The sequence below is a fragment of the Orcinus orca genome, chromosome 19 (genome assembly GCF_937001465.1).
Source record: "Orcinus orca chromosome 19, mOrcOrc1.1, whole genome shotgun sequence".
NCBI classification, from domain to species: domain Eukaryota; kingdom Metazoa; phylum Chordata; class Mammalia; order Artiodactyla; family Delphinidae; genus Orcinus; species Orcinus orca.
The window spans coordinates 18,076,890-18,098,521 of NC_064577.1; the positions used below are offsets into that span (position 1 = coordinate 18,076,890).

The 21,632-nt window shown below is 45.1% G+C and overlaps 1 protein-coding gene across 1 annotated transcript; it reads left to right on the top strand.

Annotated features, from left to right (window-relative positions):
• Positions 1 to 4,241: 4,241 nt before the first annotated feature.
• Positions 4,242 to 17,840, top strand: ZNF287 (zinc finger protein 287). The gene is made up of 6 exons (XM_004266814.3): positions 4,242 to 4,467; positions 5,304 to 5,903; positions 6,574 to 6,674; positions 8,561 to 8,687; positions 9,131 to 9,217; positions 13,591 to 17,840. The coding sequence occupies exons 2-6, from the start codon at positions 5,501 to 5,503 to the stop codon at positions 15,153 to 15,155; spliced, it is 2,283 nt and encodes a 760-aa protein (XP_004266862.2). The 5' UTR covers positions 4,242 to 4,467; positions 5,304 to 5,500; the 3' UTR covers positions 15,156 to 17,840.
• The last annotated feature ends 3,792 nt before the right edge of the window (positions 17,841 to 21,632 follow it).

Sequence of the window (21,632 nt, forward strand, 5' to 3'; positions counted from 1 at the left end):
CCTCACATGGGCTTCCCTGGTGGCGCAGTGGTTGAGAGTCCGCCTGCCGATGCAGGGGACACGGGTTCGTGCCCCGGTCCGGGAAGATCCCACATGCCGCGGAGCGGCTGGGCCCGTGAGCCATGGCCGCTGAGCCTGCGCGTCCGGAGCCTGTGCTCCGCAACGGGAGAGGCCACAACAGTGAGAGGCCCGCGTACGGCAAAAAAAGAAAAAAAAAAAAAAAAAACCCACAAAACTCCCTCACGTTATGAGTACGACGTTCAAACGCCTCAGTGAGCGCTATTATTGTAAAATAGGTCCTGGTACCATGAGAAAGTAAAGAACGAAATACACAGGGGAATTCTAGAAAAACGAAAGCTTCTGCATAAGAAGTCCGGAAGCGCATTCTAAGCTTTTTCCTTCTGGTGCACCAGACGCCCCATCCGCGGCCGGAACACGCATGCGCTCCAGGAGGGTCGGAAAGGGCGGGGTTCGCCCGCCCTCTTGTGGCCAGAGGCGGGCAGCGCACAGAGGCCGGCCGCCTGCTGAATCACTGGAATTGAATTTTCAGTTTCATCTAAATTACCTAAATTTGTGGGCGTACATTGTTCATTGCACTCTCTTAGAATACTTTTCATTTATGTAAAGTCCTCAGCAATGTCTCCACTTTCCATTCTAATTTGATTATATTGCGGTTTTCCTCTGTCTTGGTCAGTAAAAGTAAAGGTTAACCTCAACCTCCGGATCAACCAAGCCTTTATCCCACTGGATTGTATACACTGAGCACCACCCTGTCGAGACGCCTTGTTGTCCTCATCGCTCTCAGAAGGTAAAGCACTCCCTCCACTCTCCCACCCCCCTTCCACTCTGGCCTCACTGCTCACTGAGGACGACTTGTCTCTGAGGTTCAGTAAGCAGAGTTCTGCAATGAACCCCTACCGTCGGCCCCACAGAGCTTCTCAGTGACGCTGGTGAACCCTCCTACCAGCACATTCTGTATCTCAACGGAGGGTCTTCCCGGCCTTCCAAAGAAGCAGAGCTTGTACATTTTCCAGCCCTACATCCTCTGCTTGCTCTGGATTGCCCACTTCTCTGAGCCTAGCAATTCTGGCATCTCTGCTCAGCAAAGAGCCATCTATTTCTCCAAGCCACCAAAAGCCCTTCTTGCAGTGTGTTAGCACCACCTCCTGGCATCCTCAGCAGAGCGTGTAAACGCTTATCACAGAAGTGTGCTCCTTTCCAATACACTCTCCAGCACTCAGTTATGTGTTCTACACTCCGTGGTCCAGCATCCTCGGGATCCAGACCCATACTCTCCTGGTTCCTACAGACACAGATTGGCCAGGCCCACGGCAACTGAATCTTCCTCCCTTATCAAACCCAGCGTTTCCCTGGTCGACTTTTGTAGTGACTGGACCCTAGTAATTGGTCTAGTTATCAGGAGGGGAGGAAAGAGTAGACTGCACCGGTTTTATCACAAAGTGGAGGCCTTAGTCTGCATCATCTTCAAACAAGACTGGGAGGCATGGGTCACATTTGCAGGCCCAGAGGGACTGGTGTTTCAAGGTGTTTGCCCACATCAACCTGAATGTCCCCATCCCAAGTCTCAGGGTTTCCTCCTTTCCAAACAAGGTCCTGACCTTGACATAGTAAACTTTCTGGGATTGAGAATTCAACTTATCTGCAGTTATGCTACTCTTACATTTTTGCCATCAGGCTTCAAGAAGCCCTCTGATTTTCACACTTTCCCTTTACTCGGTGATTAACCACCCTCCACCTGTCCTTGTCGATGGCTCCCAGTAATAGCCACTCAATTCCACAGTCTGGAAAATTGCGACCTCCCCCAAACTCCTAAAGATCTAAGATGCAGCACCCACCAGCGGTTCCCTCCCATCAATATCCCATCCTGGTTCAACACCAGAGACAGTTTTAATGATTGTGCCACTACAGCCTGACATGTGCTATCAGTAGTCCATCAATCACAAGTGATAGGGTCCTCACTGACGGCAAGCTGACGAGTGATCTCTCACCCAAATCCCATCTTAGAGTCTGCTTTCCTAGGATCACGGCTGGTACCACTTGTCATAGGGTAAGATTCCATGGAAGCAGATTCTGAGATGGAAATCGCGTGCAGAGGTGTTATTGGATAGCGTTCTCTAGAAAAATACCTATTAAAAAGTGATACCTGGAGGGAAGAGTGGGCGGAGGAAAAAGTTGAACTGCTGTACAATTGCAACAGAGGCCTCATTTGATTCTACAGGGAACTCAAACTAGGATGGCCCTTTAGAGAGACTGCAAGTTGAGGCAAGGGGGCAAGGTCTTTGAACCCCTGCAGCGAGCACCACTGGAAGTGGAGTGCCCCTGGGGAGGACGTGTGACCTGAGAGGGGCAGCTCCCTTCAGCCAGGACAATTCCCAGGGAGGTATTCACACACTGGCAGCTGGAGGAATGGGCGCCCCAGCCCTGAAGGGGGACCCTGGCAGCCCATCACAATGTGCCCTATCTGGTGTACTAAAGTTTCCAGGTTCAGTTGTTGATTTCTCTCTGCAGGTATATCAGTTATTGCTTGGTATCTTTTGAGGCATTATTTTTAGAGATATATATTTATGATGGATATATCTTCTGTCAAGTTTTATAACTTTTATAGGTAGATGTCATGCTTATCTTTTCCTAATGACTTTTTAAGATTCTATTTTGTCAGACATTAGGATTATGACTTGCATCAGTCAGGGTTCAGCCAGAGAAGCAGAACCAGTAGGTCATACATACTAGGAGGGTTTTTTTTTTGTTTTTTGTTTTTTGTTTTGCAAGGAATTGGCTTACTCGATTGTGGAGGCTGACTAGGCAAGTTCAAAATCTGTAGGGCAGTCTGTCAGGAAGGGCAGGCTAGAAGCTTTGTCCAGAGTTTCTTCTTCATCTAGGAAGCCTCAATTCTGCTTTGAAGGCCTTTCAACTTATTCATTCAGACCCACCCAACTTATTTCAGATAATCTCCTTTACTTAATTCATCTGAGTTTATGGGCTTTAGCCACACCTACAAAATACCTTTACAACACCACCTAGGTTAGGGTTTGATTAAACAGTGGGAGACTTAGCCTTGCCAAGTTGACACATCAAAGATCATCAAACTACCCAACTTTCTTGTTGTTCAAATTTGTCTGGTGTGGTTAATATTAAGACTCTCTGACACTCCACCCATCATGAGATGGGGTCTACATCAGACTCCACTTGATTCTGCACAGACTTGTGACTGCTTTGACCAAGAGTACAATGGAAGTGATGCTTTGTGACTTCCGAGGTTATATCATAGTCAGCTTTGGAGCTTGTCTCTTGTTCACTAGAACACCTGCTCTTGAAGCCCAGAGCTGCCATCTCAGCTGCCGGCTGAGTCCTTCATGCCGAAAAGGCCACATATAGGCACTCTGGTCATATCCAGGCTGAGCTCATCTTTGAGCCATCTCAGCCGGAAGAGGAGGCATGTGAGTAAAGAATACATCTTGGAAGTGGACCCTCCCGGCCATCAAATCATCTCAACTGAGGTTGCAGACACAGTGGAGCAGAGAAAAGCCACACCCACTGTTCCGCTTCCAGATTCCTGACCCACAGAATCCAGGAGCATAATAAAATGCTTGTTCTTTAACTCCATTAAAGAGTTTTGCCAACATTATCTAACGTTGGTTTGCCAACGCAGCATTAGATAATGGGACCCCCTGAATGTTTTTCTATCCTTTTATTTTCAAGCATTTTATGCTGTGAGTCTTTCATAAACAACGTGACGCTGGATGTTGTTCTTTTTTCCGATCTGAGAGTCTCAGAATCAGATTCCTGCGGAGGGACTCGGAGACTTTACGAGTGAATGGTTATGAGCAGTAAACCCCAAACCAGCACTTCGGCTCTTTCTGCCTTAAGACCCACATCTTCCCTGTCCATCCTTCCTCCGTGAACTCTGCCACCAGGTTTTCTCTGGTTGATTAGCGCGGGGCTCCAACCGCCCCCCGCCCAATCCGCATTCCCTTCCCCCAGATGCTGTAGCTCCCCGACCTCCCTCCCAGTCGTCTACCAGACCTGACTCTGCTCAGGCAAACTTTCAAGTTCCCTCAGAACCTCTGCGGCTAACAAGCAAGTCCCGGCAATGGGCGGAGGAGGTTGCCATGGAGACGGGTCCAGGGTCCGCAGGTCTGGCAGGGAGGGCCGGGCGCGGCTTCCGATTGGCTCCGAGAGTGCGCGGCGTCCTTCCTGCGCACATGCGCAGTGGCGCCGAGGCGAGGTCAGAGTGGAGTCGGGGCGCGGTGGGTTCCGGGCCGGGCTTCCCAGGACCGGCTGCACGGGCGGCTCCAGCCGAGGCGCCGTTCTCTACGGGACGGACGCGGCGGGGCCGAGGCCCCTCCGCAGCGCGGGACCGAGCCCGCCACGCAGGCGCCGCGCCGCCGCCATTGTTGCCCGGGGCTTCTCGGGCCGCTCGGCTGCGCGTCCCCGGTCCGGCCACAGGTCAGGATGCGGGCGGCCTGCGGGGTCGGGGCTGCGGGGCAGGGGCTGCAGGGCAGTCCCCGCGCAGCGGCCCGCGAGCCTTAGACTGCGGAGTTAGGGGGACCTCGCGGGGGTGGGGAGGCGAGGGGTGCCTCTGCCCTGTAGGCCTGGTGCGCAGCCGGCTTTGGGGGACACGACGGGTTGAGGGGGCTCAGAGCTGGAGCCCGTGGACAAGTGGTGTCGGTTCTGCTCCAGGTCAGGCCTGCAGTGAGGTTTTCTGCGGGAATCCTGGTTTCAAATGTAGTCCTTAGGAATTGTGTCCTGTAGAAGCTCTTCACGGGCTTCAGGTTACACCAGTCTGCTTCTTTCCCGTGCCCAGCCCTCTGGTAGTGCAGGGCTGGAACAGTCTGGCATTGATACGCAGAGCGGGTAAACGGCTCGCCCTTTTTCCCTGACCGTTCCCTTGGGAACCTTGAGCTCTTTAAGGAGAAGTTCTCCTCCCAGTTTTTTCTACATAACAGATTTGCTGTGTTTTAGAGGCACTTCAGTCATTACAGCTTCTGTAACATCAGTGACTATAATACTGAAGCTTTTGTTTTTCTGTAAAAAATGTTTGTTCCAACAAGTTAGAAGTTTGATCTTTTTGCTTTGCTTCTATCACCACCCTTTTCTGGCAGTCCCAGCCCGTGCCCAGGGCAGGTTGCATCTATTTTACAAGTCTTAAGGATATAGGGAGGTAGAGAACGGTAGACTCGCAGTGTTTATTTGTACACTGTGGGTCGCCTGCCTCTTACTGTTTGTGCGTATGGCAGAGCCCACCAGGAATACTTGACCTTGTGTCTGTTCTTGTGTTTCAGGGTCTCTTAGCCATCCCTACAAGTTCTGGGCTCAGAGTTTGTAAGGAAGACTGCTAACTCTACCTTGCCTCTGTCCTGCCCCTGGCCGCAGCAGCCCTTGGTAAATGCCTTTGTGGTTCTAGCATGCGACTTCAAGCATTCGGCTCACTCCTGGAGAAATAAAGGCTGTTGCCGGGTTGACTCTCCTGTGTGTAGCCATGTTCTCCCCGAGCAAGAGGACGACCAGTTCGTCCCGTGCCCAAGTCCTTCTAATGTGGAAGCCGGACAAGGCTCAGAGTGGACCCCGCAGTGCTGAGAAGGAAACGCTCGCCTCAAGACTCCTGCGTGACACTGAGACCTGTCGGCAGAATTTTAGGAATTTTCCATACCCAGACCTGGCTGGTCCTCGAAAGGCATTGAATCAGCTCCGAGAGCTCTGCCTTAAGTGGCTGAGACCCGAGATTCACTCAAAGGAACAAATCCTGGAGCTGCTGGTCCTGGAGCAATTCCTGAGCATCCTGCCTGGGGAGGTTAGGACTTGGGTGAAGTCCCAGTACCCGAAGAGCAGCGAGGAAGTGGTGACTCTGGTGGAGGATTTGACTCAGATTCTAGAGGAAGAAGGTAAGACTTGTAAGGGCAGAGAGAGGAGGAGTCCTGGGTGGTCCAAGAAGACAGCCATCACGTCAGAGAGCAGCCCTTTGAGGTGATTAGAAAAACGGAGGTCAGGGAGTAAGTGAGAACAGACTTCACTGAGCCCCGTCCCACCTGGCATTCCTCTTCCAACTGCTCGGAACCCAACACACGTTCTGTAAACCCAGAGGACGTATCATAAACAGTGGCCAGACACAACCAAATTACCCCTGTGTGCGCCCTCGGGAAGTTTCCCTGCAGAGGTTTGAACCATTCTGCCAATAAATCATTTGCTTTGTGAATTGGGTTTTATGGTAACATACTTCCAAATATGTAGAGAAGTGTCCAGAGAATATTTCTTTACTAAGTAAAAAGACAGCTCACAAAATTTCTATCATGCAAGGGTTTAGTAGAAAACTCTGAATTTGGTACATATTCTGAAGCATCCCAGAGCAGACTTCGTTTTTGAAGCCTGCTCAAAAACAGGACAAGTTTCAGGATAAGTCATTGCCCCTTCTCTCTGGTTCTGTGAAGCAGGGGCTTTGTTTTTGGTTTCCTTCTGATTCCTCGCTTTAAGAAAATGTAGGCTTCTATTGGTGAAGAGTTTCCTAGGCTATTCAAACAGGGCTGATCTCCACCACGGTCTCTTTCTCTTTGCTAGCTGTTCCTCAGAGCTCCACCCTTTCCCAGGAGACCCCAGAGGAAGACCCCAAAGGAAGACAAGCTTTCCAGGCAGGGTGGCTCAATGACTTCGTGACCAAAGTGAGTGTCAGTTTCTTCTCTGATTTTAAAATGCCTTCCTAGTGTGTGAGGACATTTTCTAACCTGGCCCTCTACCTTCTGTGACCCCAGAAGTCCTATGAAGGACCTAAGCCTCAGGTTTTCTCCTTAAGTCACCGTGGCCTGTTCAGGTAGGTGAATGCCTTGTATAGGAAATGGGATCCATTGCTTCCCGTGATATCCCTTTCCTCACTTTTTTACTTTAAAGCAGTGGTAGTGCATAGAGGTTAAGGGATTCACCTCCACAGCCACATAGATCTAGATTTGCTTCCTGGTTCTGCCACTGAACCTGTGATTTGGGGCAAGACACTTAACCACTCATAGCCTGAGTTACTAAGCTCTAATGAATATTCCTCTTAGATTGTGACAATTAAATATTATGAGACCTGTTAGCCTGGATTACAGTACGTGATCAAGAAGATCACAGGAAGATTAGACAATAGTTATTATTTTTCTTTGTTAACAAGTAATTAAAGGCCATGTATTGTTTGATGTTACTGTTTATTACGAGTCTGTGTTATTTTAAGGAAGAGCAGCTCAGGCCATCTTAAGAGAAAGGTTTACTGTAAAATACACTGTAAAATATACATGGTCTGAAATTGGTAACCAGAGTAAATTATTATTTGTAGATAATATGAATGTTTACAAAAAAACCTAAGAAAATCAAGGGAAAAACTGTTAGAAACAATAATAGAGAATTTGAGTAAAGTGACCACGACAGAAAATGGCATACAAAAATTAATCACTTTCTTAAATATACATAAAAATCAGATAGATGCTAAAATGAAATAAAAGGTTCCATTCACAGTATTACCCCCACATTTAAAATAACTACGACTAAGCGTAGTATAAGGTTTGCAGTCCTGTGTTATTCTGTAGACATGAAAGAAGCCTTGAATACTGTAAGACTGCCAGCTCTCCCTAAATTATACACTTACATGTGATTTGAAAAATCCCAGTACAATTTTTTAAAGAAACTTACAGAGTTTAGTTGAAAAACATGTGGGAGTAAGCAAGAATTTTTTTTTTTAAACAAAGGAAGGAAGAGCAGAGGGATGCTAACTTTACCAGACTGTGAAATGTATCTACAGGTACAGTAGTTCAGTGTGGTTATTGGTACCAGTTTTATTTTAGAAAGGAAGAAGGGGGACTTCCCTGGTGGTCCAGTGGATAAGAATCTGCCTTCCAAGGCAGGGGACACGGTTTCCATCCCTGGTTGGGGAACTAAGATCCCACATGCTGTGGGGCAGCTAAGCCCACATACCGCAACTACAGAGCCCACGCGCTCTGGAGCCCAAACACCACAACCAGAGAGTCCACATGTCGCAACTACTGAGTCTGTGTGCCACAACTAGAGAGAAGCCCGCACGCCACAACGAAGAGCCCACGCACTGCAACGAAAGATCTGCATGCCACAACTAAGACCCAGCACAGCCAAAAGTAGAGAGATAGAGAGATAGATGATAGATAGATAGATAGGAGGGAAGAAGGAAGGGCTCTGCATTCCATCATAGAGCACAGAAAATATCTTAAAATGTCAAACTGTAACACATTTAATTTATTTGTAAGGCAGTGCTTGAAAGTCAAACCATTCTCTCTGTGTCATCAATGTTTAAATCCTTTTATTCTTTAAGATGGAGCCACCAACGCATGCACTGAAACTGATGTATTCTACTTTGTTTTCAGACTTTCCCTCAGGCCATTCAGGTCTGCTTATCCATACATTGGGTAAAGGTATTGACTAGGTAATTTTTAGGGTCCTACCAGCGCTCAAGACTCTGGTTTCCCCCACCACACACACACCTGTGCTGTCGCTGTCCCCTTCCTACTAGTTCCTGAACCAAGTTAAGTCACGTTTGATGTTTCAGGAATCCATGACATTCACAGATGTGGCCGTGGACATCACCCGGGAGGACTGGGAGCTCATGCGTCCTGTGCAGAAGGAACTGTACAAGACGGTGACGCTGCAGAACTACTGGAACATGGTTTCTCTAGGTGAGCGTCGTCCGCGCCCGGCCCTCCTCCCTGCATACACACCCGAGTCTTTCTCCCCTCAGCTGTTAAAAATGGTCAGGCCTAGAGGTGAGCGTGCTTGTCTGTTCAGGCACAGAAATGGCAAAGTTCTGCTCCCTTTTCCCAAATGAAAGGTTTCTAAGTGAAAGGTCATCAGAAGGTACGACGCACAGCCTCCCAGGGCCACCACCCGACGCCGCACCCTGCCCAGTGCCTCCTTCCCCGTGATCTCTAGGCGTGCATCCTCCAGCATGCAGGAAATTTTTGTCCCAGCTCCGAAAAGGACAGTGACCTCATTCATGAGGTCATGTCCGTGAACCATTCTTTTCCTGTAGAGATCTGTCTTCATGGGTAAGAAGTCAGGTAGGAAAACTTGAACAACTGTTTATCTCCAGGGTAAAACTCACTCTGTTCCTCCCGAACAGGACTTACAGTGTACAGACCAACCGTGATTCCCATATTGGAAGAACCATGGATGGTGATAAAAGAAATTTTAGAAGGCCCTAGTCCAGGTGAGAGAACCACCAGCCGATGAGATTCTTTGTGCTTAAGAGCCTGTACTATCCTAAGTATGGTGAGATGTGTTTTCGCATGTGGCCAAGTCACTTGGCACAAAGACATCCCAGCCTGTTGAGAACACTGGGCTGCTTGGCGTTGCTTCCTTACAGAGGCCGTCTTCACAAGAGATTTTCCAGGTGTCATTTTTACACGCTGCCAACCCACCCCCAACCCCCCTCTTATTTTGTGCTTCTCCATGACCCCTGGGTTCCCTCCGTTAGAGTTTTGTCTGGGGCTTTCCGTGTGTTTCCTCCCTCTATTTTTAAGCATGCATGAATGTCCCCTAAAATCTTAAATTTCAAACCTTCTCAACTTCTTTTTGAGTTTCTTTTATTCTGTTTATTGACAAAACCCTGTAGCCCCCTGCCTCCGCTCTCCTCATTCCTTTCTTTTTTATGGTCTAATTATTGAAAAAGATAACATGTTTGCAAGATCAAAAATTGTAAAAATATATAAAGCCAGATCTATGCAGACAAAAGTCCCCACCTGTTTGCCGCATTCACCTGGTTCCTGCATCTGTGTTGTCACCTGTGGCTCGACACCTAGAGGTCACGTGACTGTTCTATTCCCTGATGACCTTCCAGTGAAGGTTCTTAGCATCCGCTGTGGATCCTTGCTTTATTACATTGCTGGTTGCAAAATGGTGATTTTCTAATTCCACCATCTCTTCTAAATGATTAATCTGTAAGGAATACCTATCCCTCCCACCCCGTTTTTATGTGTAGATGTCACTATGGACTAGTGGAATTTTTAAAAATTCCATGTATTGTTAGTCCGTTAATTCCAGTGGTGGGGGGGTTATTTGTTTTTGTTGCTCAGTTGTCCCAAATTTCAGCGATGGGAGCCTTTCAGATCAAGTCCTTCTGAGACGTCCCCATTAGTCTTTGAGCATTTCCTTGCTTTCTGGCAGAGAATGGTCTGTGGGCTCACTTCATGCCTACCTTAGACCTGGAATTTCTCTAAGGAACAGTGGTTCATCTTAGTGGGGATTAGTGATGAGAGGCCAGGATCTGGGCAGTGAGTGCGCTCACTACTCTGGGTACCATTGCTTCTAGATCTGTTCAGTAGATAGAGCTGTAAAGTGTGTGTGTGTGTGTGTGTGTGTGTGTGTGTGTGTGTGTGTGTGTGTTTGTAGGGGGTTTTTTTGTGTGTTTTTTTTGTTGTTTTTTTCCTGTGGTACACGGGCCTCTCACTGTTGTGGCCTCTCCCATTGTGGAGCACAGGCTCCGGATGCACAGGCTCAGCAGCCATGGCTCACGGGCCCAGCCGCTCCGTGGCATGTGGGACCTTCCCGGACCGGGGCACGAACCCGTGTCCCCTGCATCGGCAGGCGGACTCCCAACCACTGCGCCACCAGGGAAGCCCTGTTTGTAGGTTTTTTGAATCCTGAGTTCATACTGGTGACTTGAATTCAAATCTAGCACCACAAGGGCAGTCTATCTTGTACCTCCCCATATCTGTTTTCTACTTCCTTTCCCACAGAATGAGTCATCTGGTTCCCAATATCAGTATATCTGCTCATTTGCTCTGTCATATAATCACACAAAAATGGTTTCAGAAGTATATCATTATCTCTCAGATAACAGACTGCTCAGGTAACGTTCAAAATTCCTTCATGTCCTTAGAATATATTCCACTAAAGATATAGAGGATACTGGGTTCAAAGTTAACTTGAATTCTTCCTTTCTGGTTATCTTAACAGTTTGATACACAGTTAAACTTGTTTGATTACATTTGTATTCAAGTTTAGTATTTTCTTGTTTCTTTATGTAATTTTATATTTTTGAGTATGTAAAAACATTAACGCAGTTCAAAAGTCAAAACTATAGAAAGGTGTACACTCCCATCCCTTCTGCTTTGTTCCCGTCCACTTCCTGTAGGTTACAGGGCTCACTTATCTCTCTTTTATCCTTCCTGTCTTTCTCTTTGAAGAGATAAATCATATATATAGTCTTATCTCTCCTTTTGTATACAAAAGAAGTACACTGTACTCTTTTGCATTTTGCTTTCCTATTCCCTTTTTTTCTTTTTTTTTAATTTCAGCTGCTGCCTTCTAGTATGTCTACCAGTATTGATGCTGGAATCTAGCATTAACAGCAAATTAAACAATAATGACAATATAATACTCTACTTTAGAGTGAATTGCTTAACTTTTTTAAAAAGTTAACTTTATCTGGTCATCTGGTATTTTGAGGGTCCTACTACTTGAAAAGCTAGTTCTTCTCATAATTTATGGCCTATTTGCTTTAGTTGGCAGAATGACCCAAAATATACAGTGAATTCTTTAGGGAGAGAGTTCAGCACACTCTCAACACTGAGAAAACCCATGGCAAGATGGAGCTAGGCCTTTGCTGGAGTCAGGACCATCTTCTGGGAGGTGCTGCCCATCTGGGACCACTTGAGGTTTTTTGGTGATTCAGGTTGAATTAAGGCTGTAAACCCACAAGAGGGGCAATTTATGATTATGTATTTTGGGGGGAGATTTTGCTCCCACCAAAGAGCATAAAACTGAGAAAGGCAAGGTCCTCTTTTCCTTCTGTAGAGGTGAGGTGTTTGGGTTTTGTTTGTTTTTCTAGCCTGTCCTTATACAGGATGTAGCACAGAGTGTGCAGACTCCTGCCAGCTGCCCCAGGTTGGCTGCAGGCTTTGTCTTCTGGCCCCCGAGCCCCTTGCACCCTCAAGGGGAAGCTGAAGGTCGTCAGCAGGATGGAGGAGTGTCTCAGGAAGCCAGCTTCAACTTTTTCTGACTTCTGGTCTTCCTGCTCTCACTTGATTTTTGGCTTTGAGGATTTCACTTTCTTATCAGGTCAGAGACGTATAAGTTGAACCTTTGGTTAGGGCATCTCATCAGTCATACCTGAGGGAATGGAAACTTTGATGATTCACAAATCGAGCAGTAGTGTTGGCTTTCGATGGCCGTTCTTGTCTCAGAACTTTATGGTCTTTACATCATACAGGACCCAGCCATTCTTTCAGGTTCAGCCCAAACCAGATCTGCGCTAAAAGTGTTGCTTCATTACCTGGTCAACACTGATCTCTTCTGCTAGAAATATTACACCACTGTTTGATATTTAACACTTCTAATCGGTCCTTTCCAGTTAGTTATATACACATATTTAAGCCCTGCTTAATGATCTTAATTTCTGAATTACCAGTAAACTGACTGGTTTAAAAATGTGTGCTTTTCTGAAGGAAATGTAAAAGAAGCATAAGCCATTTCCAGAGTTTGCATCTGAGTTGGAAATACAAGAAACACACCAAACTGTGAAATAATAATATAAAGCCAAGTTCTGCCATGGGCCCAATATTTTATTAGGTTGGACCATATGAAACTGGTGATATTCAGCCAGATTGACGTACAAAAAAGGCAGTTTCATATGATGCAACCTAATCTGTACTTTAGGATTCTAAGAAGGAGGAGAGAAACATGAGCTGGGCCATAAGCATCTTTTTCAGTAGGTGGAGAAGGTGTCATAAGAGAAGCCTGGAGTCTGGAATTAGTGGCACCTTTAGAAGATTATAAGGACATAGTTCTAAGTTATGTGGGTAACTTTGAACTTTAAGCTGAATATGAGTTGTGATAGAGGAGGGAGTACAGTAGAAAAGGATAGATTATTTGGGGTCTCAGTACTGAGTGGAGGTATTTTAACTTTTCTTTCTTTAACTTTTGTCCTTTAAGCCGCTGATCCTGAAACTTCAGTGTGATTCAAACCTCCTGGAGGGCTCAGCCCCACCCCCATTTTCTGACTCAGTATGTCTGGGAGGGGCCCAGTCACTTGACATATTTCAGGTGACAGTGATGCTCACGCCACTGGTCTGGGGATTGTACCCCTGAGAACCATGGCTTCAGGCTGTAAGAGTTACTAGACGTATTAAAACACGGAACACACACTGTGAAACTGCCTCCAGAATATTACGTACAGTGTGCAGGGTAGATTGGAAGGAGGAGTGGTGACAGTCAGCCTGCTTTATGACCCATTATGTAAATTACAGCTTATATGATTATAAATGTTTGTGTAATAAAATTCATCCCAGGTTGTCCCACAGTTTATTGTCTGTTTTTACTTCTTAGCTCTGTCGCCTGACCTAACCTATTCTATTAACTCCACACTCGTGTTGAATAGGGAGGAGCCTCTCCTTCTTCAACAATTTACTCCTGTTTTCTGCCCTCTTATTCTCCTTTCCCAAGCATTAAGGACCATGTTATGAGGTTGTCAGAGCCATAGTCTTTTTAGGCATTTTATTTATGTTCATTATTTTGTTTCTGCTTTGGCAGTTTCCTTTCTCCAAATAGAGGAAGACTTTTTATGTACTTTTTAAATTTCAGAATGGGAAACAGAAGCCCAAGAGTGTACTCCGGTGGAAAATGTTTCTAAACTCAAAAAGGATGGAACCAAGACCATCAAGCTGGAAGAACCCTATGACTATGATGACAGATTGGAGGGGCAAGCAACAGAGGCCTTCAGGAGAATTCCCACCAATGAGAGAGATTTCAGTTTGAAGTCAGTCCTTTCAGAAGAAGATGATCGTGCAGAAGACTATAAATATGATATATATAGAAGTAATTTTGAAAAGCATTCAAACCTAATGATACAGTTTGATACCCAACCAGATGATAAAACTTCTGTGTACGACGAAAGCAAGGCCACCTTCAGTCACGTCTCTTACGGTATTGTACACAGGAAGATATACCCCGGAGAGAAGCCTTATAAGTGTAATGTGTGTGGGAAGAAGTTCAGAAAGTACCCATCCCTCATCAAACACCAAAGTAGCCATGCCAAAGAGAAGTCTTATGAATGTGAAGAATGTGGGAAAGAGTTTAGACACGTCTCATCCCTCATTGCACATCAGAGGATGCACACTGGAGAGAAGCCCTACGAATGCCACCAGTGCGGGAAAGCCTTCAGCCAACGCGCACACCTCACCATCCACCAGCGGATCCACACGGGAGAGAAACCCTACAAGTGCGACGACTGTGGGAAAGACTTCAGCCAGCGCGCACACCTCACCATCCACCAGAGGACACACACGGGAGAGAAACCCTACAAGTGCTTGGAGTGTGGCAAAACCTTCAGCCACAGTTCATCGCTGATTAATCACCAGAGAGTTCATACTGGAGAAAAACCTTACATATGCAATGAGTGTGGGAAAACGTTCAGCCAGAGCACACACCTCCTTCAGCATCAAAAGATACACACAGGAAAGAAACCATATAAATGCAATGAGTGTTGGAAAGTGTTCAGTCAGAGCACTTACCTTATCCGACATCAGAGGATTCATTCTGGAGAGAAGTGTTATAAATGCAACGAATGTGGAAAAGCCTTTGCTCACTCCTCCACTCTTATTCAGCATCAGACCACTCACACTGGAGAGAAATCCTATATATGCAATATATGTGGGAAAGCCTTCAGCCAGAGTGCAAACCTTACCCAACATCACAGAACACATACTGGAGAGAAACCCTATAAGTGCAGTGTGTGTGGGAAAGCCTTCAGCCAGAGTGTACACCTTACTCAGCACCAGAGGATTCACAATGGAGAAAAACCCTTTAAATGCAATATATGTGGGAAAGCATATAGACAGGGTGCAAATCTTACTCAGCATCAAAGGATCCATACCGGAGAGAAACCCTATAAATGCAATGAATGTGGGAAAGCGTTTATTTATTCATCATCACTTAATCAGCATCAGAGAACTCATACTGGAGAAAGACCCTATAAGTGTAATGAATGTGACAAAGATTTTAGCCAGAGAACATGCCTTATTCAGCACCAGAGAATTCACACAGGAGAGAAGCCCTATGCATGCCGTATATGTGGTAAAACCTTCACCCAGAGTACAAACCTCATTCAGCATCAGCGTGTTCATACAGGTGCCAAACATCGTAATTAATGCATATGGGAGACTTCATTTAGGTTTTAAAACTTAACCATTTAAAATTCTATTTTGTATTCTGTGTTAGAAACATTATTCAAGAGAAGTGCAATATGGGTTAGATTATCACTCAGCAGAAGTATCAGAATTAGTGATGTGGATATAACCTATTTAAATGTACTGTGAAATTTAAAAAGAAAACATTCACTTCTTAACCTTTATTTGATACCAGTTTAATTCATTCCAGAAATAAGCCCTAGGAAAGTAAGAGTACTCAAAATCCTGTAACTCATCAACTCTTACCATGTTTCAAGTACTTCTTAAGGAGGCCTTACGAATGTAACTTGGGAAAGCTTCCATCCAGTAGAGCTTTCACACCAGAGAGTAATCCTGGGGTAACAGAAAAAAAGCTGCTTTCAGGCCTTTAGTTCTTCTCAGCTTTGAAGCCTTAAATATGTAAAGGTCCCTTCCCCCTTTTTATTTCCCTTTTCCTATTATACCATAACTGCCATGTGGAGCCAGTAGGTTTGCAAAAAAAAAAAAAAACACAAAGTTGAAAGTATCTTAACAATTTCTGTGTGACCACAGTTTAATTACGCTTTAAATACTGAAACATTAAAGAAAGAGAAGCTTAATGAAAGATGATCTGTTAGGAGAAGCTAATGTGTCTATAATCCTTAGACGTGTACAAATTTACAGGCAAAGATTAAACCCCCAAGCTTAATATTTAAGACATATTAGACTTAGTTTCACTAGCTTTTGACAGCTGTCATCCAGAAGGAAAAAAATAAGAATACTTTTTTGTGTGTGTGTGGTACGCAGGCCTCTCACTACTGTGGCCTCTCCCGTTGCGGAGCACAGGCTCTGGACGTGCAGGCTCAGCGGCCATGGCTCACAGGCCCAGCCGCTCCGCGGCATGTGGGATCTTCCCGGACTGGGGCACGAACCCGTGTCCCCTGAATCGGCAGGTGGACTCTCAACCACTGCGCCACTAGGGAAGCCCAAGAATACTTTTTTTTTTTTCCACCTGACTCCAAAATTCATACCTTAAAGTTCCCCTGTGACTTAACTGTAGAAAGTCTGTTTCTTCCTTTGAAACACGTTTCTTGAGTGCCTGCTGTGCTCAGGGCCCAAACTTCCTAACTGGATTCTTCCAGGGCTTAAATGCCGAAAACCACAGCTGGTTTAAGCAATAGAAAGCTTTCTAAAGTAATGAAAGATAAAGTAAAGGACATGATGTTAACCAGTACGTCCTGGAATGAACCTAAGAAACCTGCTAAAATGGGTTGCCAGATGCAGCCCCATTATCTTAAGGAAGTAATGAAAGCAGCTATTTAAATAGTATGAGGAAAAAACAAGTAGTGGAAAGTAGGTTTGAGTTCAGTGCAGAAAGTGGGTTGGGGGAAAAAATTGAAGACGTAAGGGTGAGGAAAGATAGTACAGAGGCAACTGTTACAACTGAAGTGTTGCTGGACTTGGTTTACCTAAGAAAATGAATGACTACTTGAATTAAAAAGCAAAATTCAGCCTGTTTATAAGAAGAAACTGAAACTGAAATGACTGATTTCAAAAGGATAATTGAAATTGGTACTCCTTGTATGTGTAAGTAAAATAGGGATTACTCTTAAAATAACAGGGAAAAAAGTTTCATTGGAAAAAGAATTGACGCAGAAACTATCATTGATACAGTAATCATTCAACAATAATAACTGAGTTTGTGGGGTCCCAAACAGCATAAAAGGAAAACTGGTAGAAACACAAATAGAAACGGGTGAAAATACTATTTACTATCCACAGCATTGCACTCAGAATTTAAGACCATGTCCTGAGAGCTGAACTTTCCTCTTGTTCTTGTTTCTTTCTTCAGTGCCTTGCATATGGTAGGTGGTCAAGTTATGTTGGTTGAATTAATGAATAAATAAGTAGTCAAGTTAGACTTGAGTAATAAGGTAGAAGTAACTGATACGGAGTGAAATTGGCAAAATTTAAAATACTTTTTGGTGCATACATGCAAAGAAATATTTAACAAATATTGGTCATTTGTTAGTGACAGGAACTACTTAAAAATGAAGAATGAGAATCCCCAAATCTTAACAATGGGGATATTCCTGAAAAATCATGGGACATCTTTGCAGAGGAAGTTTTCCAGAGCTAGGTGAGGAAAACCTGATATAAATTCTGGTGTCATAAATACCAATTTAAGCATGTGTTGACCATGCAGCTTCATTTGGACATTGGAAAAACCTGGTTGGCCAGGGGCGGGGGGGTGGGAGGGGCAGTGGCTAAGGACCTGGGGTACCAGCATCTTCAAGTCTTTCTTGTTGAGTGTTTTCTTCAAGAAGTTGCTTTCCCCTTGTCCTCCTAATAGTTAACCTTGATGTCACAGAATCATCCTTCACAAAGTGCAGATTTTCTCCAGGTTGCATAATACTCAAATTATGCTTATGCCATAGTTATCATGTTAAAAAATAACCATTGTATTTAAGATGCAATTTTTATAATAGCACTTCATAACTTACACAACGTTGTTTTCTCCTGGAATGAATGTGTGGAATGTTACAGTCCATAGCGCCTTTCTTTGCATTGATTTGTATTTCCTACCTTTGTGTGTTTTATGTAAATAATGCATTTATAAGGTCTTCCACTGAAACACTGAGGCAACTGACGCTCTTATAAAATAACAATAATAATAATAGTGGAGAATCTGAGATCTTTGTGTTTTTCCCACTTTTACAGTTGTCTGATCCACGCTTTGAAGTTTTGTTGTTTTTTTGGTTTTTTTTTTTTTTTTTTTTTTTTTGCGGTACGTGGGCCTCTCACTGTTGCGGCCTCTCCCGCTGCGGAGCACAGGCTCCGGACGCACAGGCCCAGCGGCCATGGCTCACGGGCCCAGCCGCTCCGCGGCATGTGGGATCCTCCCGGACCGGGGCACAAGACCGTGTCCCCTGCCTCGGCAGGCGGACCCTCAACCACTGCGCCACCAGGGAAGCCCTGAAGTTTTTTTTAACAGGCAGTCTTATTTCCAACTTTTTATTATGAAAATGTGCAAATATACAGAAAAGTTAAATAATAATAAGACAAATTGTATATCCACCTAGATTTAAAAATTAACATTTTGCCATATTTTTTACTGAACAATTGGAAAGTAACTTACAGACATTTCACCTCTAAACACTAAGCATGCATCTCATAAAAGCAACCACAGTAACATTATGTACCTCAAAAAATGAACAGCACTAATATCTAGTGCTCAGCCCATGTTTCCATTTTCCCTATTGATCCAGTCTCATTGCAAGCCTTACACATGATTGTCTGTTCCATCTACCTGGAACAGCTTCCCACCTTTGATTTTTTTCCAGGACTTTTTTTTTTTCTTTAAATAGAGCAGATCAGTTGTAGAATGTCTGACTTTCAGGAGGTACCTGATTGTTTACATGTGGTTTGTTTTTCTTGTTCCTGCAGTTTCTATAAATTTGCAATTAGGGCCAAAGGCTTGGTGTATTCAGGTTACAAAGTTTTGACATTAACACCTTACAGATGTATTTCATATTGCATCACAACAAAAGTCTCATTAATATCTGGTTGACTCACTATCTGTGATGCAGAATTTGATCACATCTTCCCAATGTAAGGTATGTTTTTACTGTTGCAGTTAATAGATAGCCTGTGCACTGACACCAGCAGTGCATGGATAGCCCGTTTACCAACAGCCTTGTATCTGGTGGTTTTGGGATCCAATGATGATGATCCTTGCCGGAATCAATCATTTCGTCAAGATTTGCAAAATGGCGATTTTCTTTATTTGTTTTGGTTGCGCCATGTGGCGTGCGGAATCTTAGTTCCCGACCAGGGATCGAACCTGTGCCCCCTGCAGTGGAAGCGAGGAGTCTTAACCACTGAACCATCAGGAATTCCCCCTGCAAAATGGCAATTTTTCTATCATTCTTTTTACATTTACTGACTGGCATTCTTTAAGGAAGAGCTTTCCTTCATCGGCTGGGAATGCACGTAGGGTCATGCTCAAGTCTTTCCTTAAATTACCAGTTTTCAGAGGCAGGAGTCTGGCAGTGATGACGAGTGATTCAGTGTGTCACAAACAATTATGATCATTGTTTCTGATGCTCTAATTATCCCAGATTTGGCCAGTTAGAACCCTTCAAGTAGCCCTTTTGTCCTTTGACATTACCCACCCCTCCAATCTCTGGGCATTTAATGGCCTTTTTTTTTTTTGTAAATGTATTTATTTATTTATTTTTGGCTGCATTGGGTCTTCGTTGCTGTGCGCGGGCTTTCTCTAATTGCGACAAAGGGGCTACTCTTCGTTGCGATGCACGGGCTTATTGTGGTGGCTTCTCCTGTTGCAGAACACAGGCTCTAGGCGCGTGGGCTCTAGAGCACAGGCTCAGTAGTTGTGGCGCACGGGCTTAGTTGCTCCGCGGCCTGTGGGATCTTCCCGGACCGGGGCTTGAACCCGTGTCCCCTGCATTGGCAGGCGGACTCTTAACCACTGTGCCACCAGGGAAGCCCTGGGCACTTAATGGCCTTTTGACAAAGCCATCTCAGGTTCACCTTGCACTTTAAATGCCCCAGGTATGACATGAGCCATTTCTCCAGGAATCCCTGGCTCTTTTTAATAGGTAGCAATTTAGAAAGCAGATCTGGGCAGTGGGCAGGCTCACTGCTGCTGGGCGTGCTTAGCAAGTGGGCTGAGCCCTTCCAACCATTGAGTCTGCATAAAGGCAACTCTGCCCTCAGTTTCATCAGTTACATAATATCTATGTAATGGGAGACATAATTACCTCCCAGACAAAGGACTCTGGGAGCAAACAAGTCTTGCTGAGCAAACTAAACTGGAGAGAACACAAGTGTTAACGCTTACTAGGAAAGCAGCAAACTTAACCACGAAGTCTTTTGCCAAGGCCATCAGCAGAGCATTTCCAGAGGACGGGAGCATGTCGGTCAACCTGGCAAGTGGGTTAAGTAGAGGGCAGTTAAGAGCAACGAAGTAAGGACACCAGCTATGTTGTGTTTTAACTATGAACTTGATGATTTACTGTGTTGATAAGTTAATCACACTCCTTTCCCATCACATTTCCTTAAGGCAGGTTTCTGATCTAAATTTGAATTCTGAGAGTCCATTTCATGCAAAGTACTAGTTTTTCTTGCTAAACTTTTATTTGGTCTTTAAAACTTAAAGCCATTAGTTTTCACTCGACGCTCTATCTTCCGGCCAGTATGAATTCACTTGCATGTGCCTGTAAATGTACTTCCAGCCCTCTATTTCCGTTACTTTCCTCGTGGCGCTCTATTTCACTATAATTACCCCACCTCAGAACACTATAACCATTGAACATGGCAAGCATGTGCACTGCGGTGATATGTATGCATGTGTGTGTAAGCCTGTCAGCAGCATTGAGTCTGCTGTGTAGACGGGGAAAGTGAAGCCCAGGATGCTGACCTGAGGTCACGTACACAGTGTGACAGAACAAGGGTTGGAACCCATGGCTCCAGCCCTTAGTTGAGTTCTTCCTGTAAAATATTGTTAAGTGAAAAAAAAAAATATATATATATATATATATAGTTAAGTGAAAACTGAGAACACAGAAAGTATGTACCTAATTACGTATTTTGATGAGATTAGAGCATTGAAAGTTTTTTGTCTCCCCGTGTTTTTTAAATTCAAATCTTTATATGAGAAGATCCCAAAAAACGATGCACTCCCCTCCCCCTTCCCATTCTGGTCTCCCACCCAGATCTTTTCCCCGTTCGGCAACCACGTGGTCAATGACCACCTGGACCATCGGATTTGGGCTTTACCCCTCCATGTTCCGGTTCATTCTTCTCTATCCCAACAGCCACTACCTCATTTCAGGCCTTTCATCAGCTCTTGTTTATTTTGTAGCCAGGTAAGTGTTCACCCTACCCCAGATCTTGCACCTCTCACTGTATCTGCCACATTTGCCAAAGTAAAGACATCTAACCAGGACCACCACATGCAGCTGTGCAGGTTGAGGAGTGCATGTGACTGTGTCACCATTTGCTGAAAAGCCCTCAGTATCTCACCGTCCACAGCAGTGGCTCTCACTCTTAGCTGAACGTTAGAATGACCTGAGCAGCTGATTAACTTCATTTGGGATGGGACCTGGACCTCAGTGTTTCACTGCCCAGGTGATCCTAATGTTCCAAAGTGGAGCAAGGGCAGAAGCAGCGAAGCCAATTAGGAAGGTGTGTTTACAGGTGATTCAGAGGAGAACTTGTGGTCGCGGTAGAGGTGCTGAGAAGTGACCCAGCACGTGGTGTGTTTTGCAAGTAGAATACAGGACTTGCTGGTGACTTGGACTGGGGTGTGAGGCAGAGAGGAGCCATAGACGGCTGTCGCTGCTCCCAGGAGGAGAGACTGGCGTATTCACTTCTGTATCTCCTACACCAAGCACAGCGCCAAGCACATGGCAGGAAGTAGGCCCTCAATAAATGTTTGATGAGTGCATCTCTGCA

Excerpts from the sequence above, each read along its gene's own strand:
- ZNF287 (XM_004266814.3), top strand. The coding sequence starts at position 5,501 with ATGTTCTCCCCGAGCAAGAGGACGACCAGTTCGTCCCGTGCCCAAGTC. Across the intron at positions 5,904-6,573 it reads TCAGATTCTAGAGGAAGAAG|CTGTTCCTCAGAGCTCCACC; the intron begins GTAAGACTTGTA and ends TCTCTTTGCTAG. Across the intron at positions 9,218-13,590 it reads TTTAGAAGGCCCTAGTCCAG|AATGGGAAACAGAAGCCCAA; the intron begins GTGAGAGAACCA and ends TTTAAATTTCAG.